Raw genomic sequence first — 4,996 nt, forward strand, 5'->3', positions numbered from 1 at the left:
AGCCCGGCCCTTTACACACTACTTTGGACTTCATTCTTTATCCAACTGGCCTTAGGTCTCACGTCAGATCCCGCCCCTCACTACCGCACAGCGCGCTCCCTCTTCAAGCCCCGCCCTACTCTCCACTGCAGAGGACGCGCCCTTCCGGCCCCGGCTCTGCGCAGCCGCAGACCGCGCCCACCCCCGACGGCAGAGTCCGCCCCCCCCAAAGGCCGCGCTCCCGCTGCAGGAACAGGCTACACACGCGGCCCCGCCCCTAAACCCTCAGACTCCGCCCTGCCCGCCCGCCCCACCGCGCGTGCCCACGCGGTGCCCCGCCCATTATCCCAGTCCGGCCCCGCCCATTATCCCAGTCCGGCCCCGTCCCTTCCGCGTCGCAGTGCGTGCCTACGTAAGGCCACGCCCATTCTCCACACCCTGTCCCGCCTTGCTGGCTCCGCAGTGCGCATACCCTCGCGCCGCCTTACCTGCACAAAGTGCTCCGGCATCCTCGTGGTGGCCGCAGTTGTGCTGGCCCCAGCCCAGGTGGAAGCAATCGCTCAGGCTGGCTTCGGTACCGGCACAGCCCACGTTGTCCAGCAGCACCGGACCGCGGCCGTAGCCGAAATGACCGAGGCCCGTGGCTCCCAGCGCGGGCCCGCAGCCAGCCTCGCGGCAGGCCACGCGTGCGTCCGCGAAGTCCCAGTCATCGTCGCATACGGTGCCCCAACCCCCGGCGTACAGCACCTCCACGCGGCCGCGGCACGGGCCTGGGCCGCCCACTAGCCCCGGCCGCCTGCGGGGCGCAGAGGCCCGCGGCCAGAGGGGCAGGGCTGGGGCGGCTGGCTCACTGGCAGAGCACCGGCCGCCCTCTCCCACCTCCCGCAGGACCCGGGCTGCGCCACTTACTTTTCTTCCCCACGACCCTGGCGGCTGTGGTTAACAGTGCGGTCTCCCCAGAAGGCTGGGCACCAGCTCCTGTAGCTGCAGAGACAGAGTACTGTTTGAAAGGGACAGGGGGGCCTTCTATGCTGTAAGAAGACATAGGGACACCTGCTGAGACCTCCCCAACTGTGTACCACACGCGCACCCCACTCTCAGCCTCAATCCCAGTCATATTATTTGGCTTGTTGTGGACTTTCCGGGAAATTTCACTGGAATGAGTTGAATCCTATACCCTAATTTCAATCCCCATTCCAACCGTAATTCCAACCTACTTTTTTAAAAAAATTATTTTATTTAGCTTATATTTATTTAATTTGACCAGAGAGGAACAGCAAGAGAGAGGAAAATGAGAATGCAAGCCACCAGATCCAGGACTCAAACCATAGTCAGCAGTGTGGGAGTCCAATGTCCTTAACCACCAAGCTACCTGCCAGCCCAACCTCCCTTATAATCTTGATTCATTTCAACACCTCAAGAGGCCTCTCAATACTCAGTCTCAGCACCCACCCAGGTTTTAGTCCAGCGCTTTGAAATTTCTTATTACTTCCTCTTGAAACTGCTGAAATTTTCCAAGCTCTGGGTTCCATCCTTGCTCCATCTGCTCATCGTTCTCTCATCCACCTCTTTACCATCTGGCTAGAACGACCTTCCCAGTTCCTAGCCCCACCCACCTTGCCCAGATCACTCCAGCCTGGAAGGCTGGGCCCTTTACCTGCTGGCTCTGTGTGCCAGGCCCAGTCCTCTCTTGTGGCTGAGGGTGGCAGTGCTGTAAGAGTTGGGGGGCCCAGAACTGGAGCAGGAAGGAAGGGAACAAGGTTATAGGGTGAGGCTCTGCTGCAGGGTCAGTCATGGGCTGTAAGGAGATGGAAGGGATCCCCTTCAAAAGACATTTTATACTTGCAAGACAGAGGATTGCCCTACTGTGTTAATTTACTTGGGCTGCACAGGTGTGTACATACTTCGCAGTGTATCCAGGGCTTTAACAGACAAGCTTTCATTTCTTTCCAACATCCAGTGTTCTCGGAAGTCCAGTATCTCCAAGACTTGGACAAAAGACCTTACCTACCAGTAAGGCCCATATACTTCTGGAGAGGCTTAGAACAAGACCCATTCTCCCCATCTTACAGGTAAAGTTGAGGCATGGGGCTTTCTCAGGCTTACTGTGTGACCGCAGTTAAGGTTCTGCCTTTTGGGGCCTCAGCTTTCCCACCTATACACAGGGAATGACAGCCTTTGGCTTGCTGCGAGTTACGGGAAATCATAAGTAGACACTGTCTAGGAGAGTGGAGGCCATCTGTGATATAATGTTATTGGCCCTGTTATTCCTACTTACTGAGAAGTTCTCCCAAATTGGAGAGGGCCCAGGTGGAGAGAAAAGAGTATTAGCGCATCATTACCGAAGGCTGTGCTAAGTAATTCTGCCACCATTAGCGGATTCTGAGTAGGACATTTTGGGACAATTCTAGAATATTATTATTTAGACGTACTCTATGAAGAGAACTTGGAAATTGCTAGAAAGTTCTGGAGACATTCTCAGGGTACTGCTATGTAGTTGTGGAGTATTGGTGGAAGAATACTGCAGTATCGTCACACAGCTGTGGAGTGTACCACAAGGAGTGCGGGGATGTTCTGAAGCACTTCTAGAGCCTGCTAAGTTGAGTAATTTTGGAGCTTTCCTGGAGAGCTTTGGGAAGCACCAAGGCTGCTAGCCAAACCGTCCTCCCAGCCCAGGCCTGGGTCCGCCCCTTTCAGACTCGCGACAAAGCCCCGCCCCCGCCCGGCACCGCCCAGGTCCCCGCCCGGCCCGACTGGGTCCCCGGAGCTCGCACCTGCGCAGAGCGCTCCCGCATCCTCATGGTGGCCGCAGTTGTGCACTCCCCAGCCCAGGCTCAGGCAGGCTGCCAAGCGAGGCTCACCGCCCTCGCAGTGCACGTTGTCCAGCAGGATGTGCCCCGTGCCGTAGCCGAAGAAGTCGTTGGTGGTGGCTGCCAAGGCCGCCCCGCAGCCCAGCTGGCGGCAGACCACGGTGGCGTCCGGCAGCCCCCAGTCATCGTCGCACACAGTACCCCACAGGCCACCGTGCAGGATCTCCACGCGGCCCTGACACGGGCCCGCGCCGCCCACCAGGCGCACGCTGCCCTCACCTGGGGCCAGGGACCAGGGGCGGAAGTGGGTAGGAAGTACCTCCCACAGGGCCCTGCCTCCGGTCCTCGCCACTAGTGTCCCTAACCCAACCACTCATCCGCAGGAGTGCCCCAGGGTGTAAAACCCAGGAGGAGCCACTCACCCACCTACCCTCCAGGCTGCCTCTTCACAGTCCAGATTGGGGGAGTTGTGGGGTCTCAGGACAGAGCAGCTTAGGCTGTGTCATTTGCTGCCTAAAACTAACCCTCCCTTATCTTGTCCGCGCTCTCCTAGCTGGCTAAGATATGCTGCTTCCTCATTTACTACTGCCTGATGAAAACTTCACCTTTCAAGGTGCAGCTCCAGTAACTCTTGCTCCATGAACCCCTCCCTGATCTGGTGGATGGGACCCTCTTCCTTCTTTGGACTTCTTGCTTCTTAACTGTCCCTCTGAGAGCACTTTTCATTTTCTCTTTCTACGTCATGATCGCTTTGTATGTCAGACTCTCCTGTTAGATGAAGCTCCTGCACACACACACACACACACACACACACACACACCCCGCCTTGCTCACTGTCTTTAACTTAAATTTGTAATCCCTCCCTTCTCATGGCCTACAGTAGGGTGTGGAAGATGCCTCTCCTATGACCTAGGTGGTCCCCCAACATCACCCTTCCTTACCTTTCCCATTCTGAAGAGTTGTAGTGGGTGCTCTACTGATTAACGCCTTCCTGATTGCGGGCTGCGTGGGCAAGAATTCTGGGAAGGAAGCAGGGTGGCAGGCTACAGGGATCACCAAAAGGGTGAAGGGGAGAAGGGCATGGACCCCTAAGGTGCCTGCCCTCAGGGCCACACAAAGGGTCAAAGCAGGACCCCTGGGGTATGAGGGAAGTAAGGGCCACCAGGATTCGCATCCCTTGGGAACTGTTAGAAATGCACATTCTCAGGCCCTGTCAAGGCCTCAGACAGGGAAACTCTGGGATGGGGCCGCACTGTGTTTTCATGAGCCCGCCAGGCGATTTGCTTGATAACTAGGACAACAGCTCTCAAGGGCAGAACCTCTCAGAGTCTGCACTGCAGCTCTTTGCCAAGTGGAGCTTATGACCAGTGTGACCCTGATCATCTGGTTTTAAACATAGGAGGAGGGCTCCTGCTGGGACACTCAGGCCCTCCACGGAAGCAGTGGTGCTGGTTTTCTCTCTGCCCAAGCATGCACAGAGCTAGGAGAGCCAGGCAGGGGCTCTTCTCTGGCACCAGGCAATGCAGCCTCTGGCTCGGTCTAGCCCACGGCCCTGCTGCTTGCCCCAGTCTGTCTGCCCTCCTGACCACAGGCTTCTGCTCACCATCGCACAGGACGGCCACGTCCTCATAGTGGAAGCAGTTGTGGATGCCCCAGCCCCGGCTGCCACACTCGCTCAATGTGGCTTCCTGCCCGCGGCACTCCACGTTGTCCAGCAGGATGGGGCCTCGGCCTTGGCCAAAGGCGAGGGGCCGTGGCACGGGCAGCGCCAGGCCACAGCCCAGCTGACGACACACGACATTGGCGTCCACCACGTCCCAGTCATCATCACAGACGCTGCCCCAGGAGCCGCCATGCAGGACCTCCAGGCGCCCCCGGCCCGCCCGGCAGCGGCTCGGGCCCCCCACCAGCCTCAGCTCTGTGAAGAGGTTTGAGCTGGCACCGGGGAGATCATTGGCCCAACCTACAGGATGGCCACTTTGCCATGAGGCCGTGGGAGCCTTGGGATCAGTCCGTTCTGTGAAATGGGCAGATGGTTGCGGTCCCTCTGAAGTGGGGGAATCTGGAGTCATGGAGGACTGATTAGTCATTACTCCCTGAGGTCTTCAGCCTGAGTGGCTGGAGAACCTAGGGCATAGGGGAGGGTGAGGAGGGGAGGGCAGGAGCACCTACCTGGAAAGGGCAGAGGAGTGGACTGTAGGGCACTC

General features: G+C 58.1%; 1 protein-coding gene across 1 annotated transcript in view; it reads right to left on the reverse strand.

Annotated features, from left to right (window-relative positions):
• SSC4D (scavenger receptor cysteine rich family member with 4 domains) overlaps window positions 1–4,996 on the reverse strand; it is a 10,071-nt gene that overhangs the window by 2,408 nt on the left and 2,667 nt on the right. Inside the window, exons 2-8 of the mRNA XM_006155642.3 lie at window positions 4,962–4,993; window positions 4,393–4,707; window positions 3,731–3,808; window positions 2,754–3,068; window positions 1,637–1,714; window positions 885–963; window positions 468–775 (exon numbers count right to left, since the gene is read on the reverse strand). Of these exons, the coding sequence (XP_006155704.1) occupies window positions 468–775; window positions 885–963; window positions 1,637–1,714; window positions 2,754–3,068; window positions 3,731–3,808; window positions 4,393–4,707; window positions 4,962–4,993 (1,205 nt within the window). The remainder of the gene's footprint in view (window positions 1–467; window positions 776–884; window positions 964–1,636; window positions 1,715–2,753; window positions 3,069–3,730; window positions 3,809–4,392; window positions 4,708–4,961; window positions 4,994–4,996) is intronic.

The sequence above is a fragment of the Tupaia chinensis genome, unplaced genomic scaffold, assembly GCF_000334495.1.
Source record: "Tupaia chinensis unplaced genomic scaffold, TupChi_1.0 Scaffold000465_1, whole genome shotgun sequence".
Classification (NCBI taxonomy): Eukaryota; Metazoa; Chordata; class Mammalia; order Scandentia; family Tupaiidae; genus Tupaia; species Tupaia belangeri.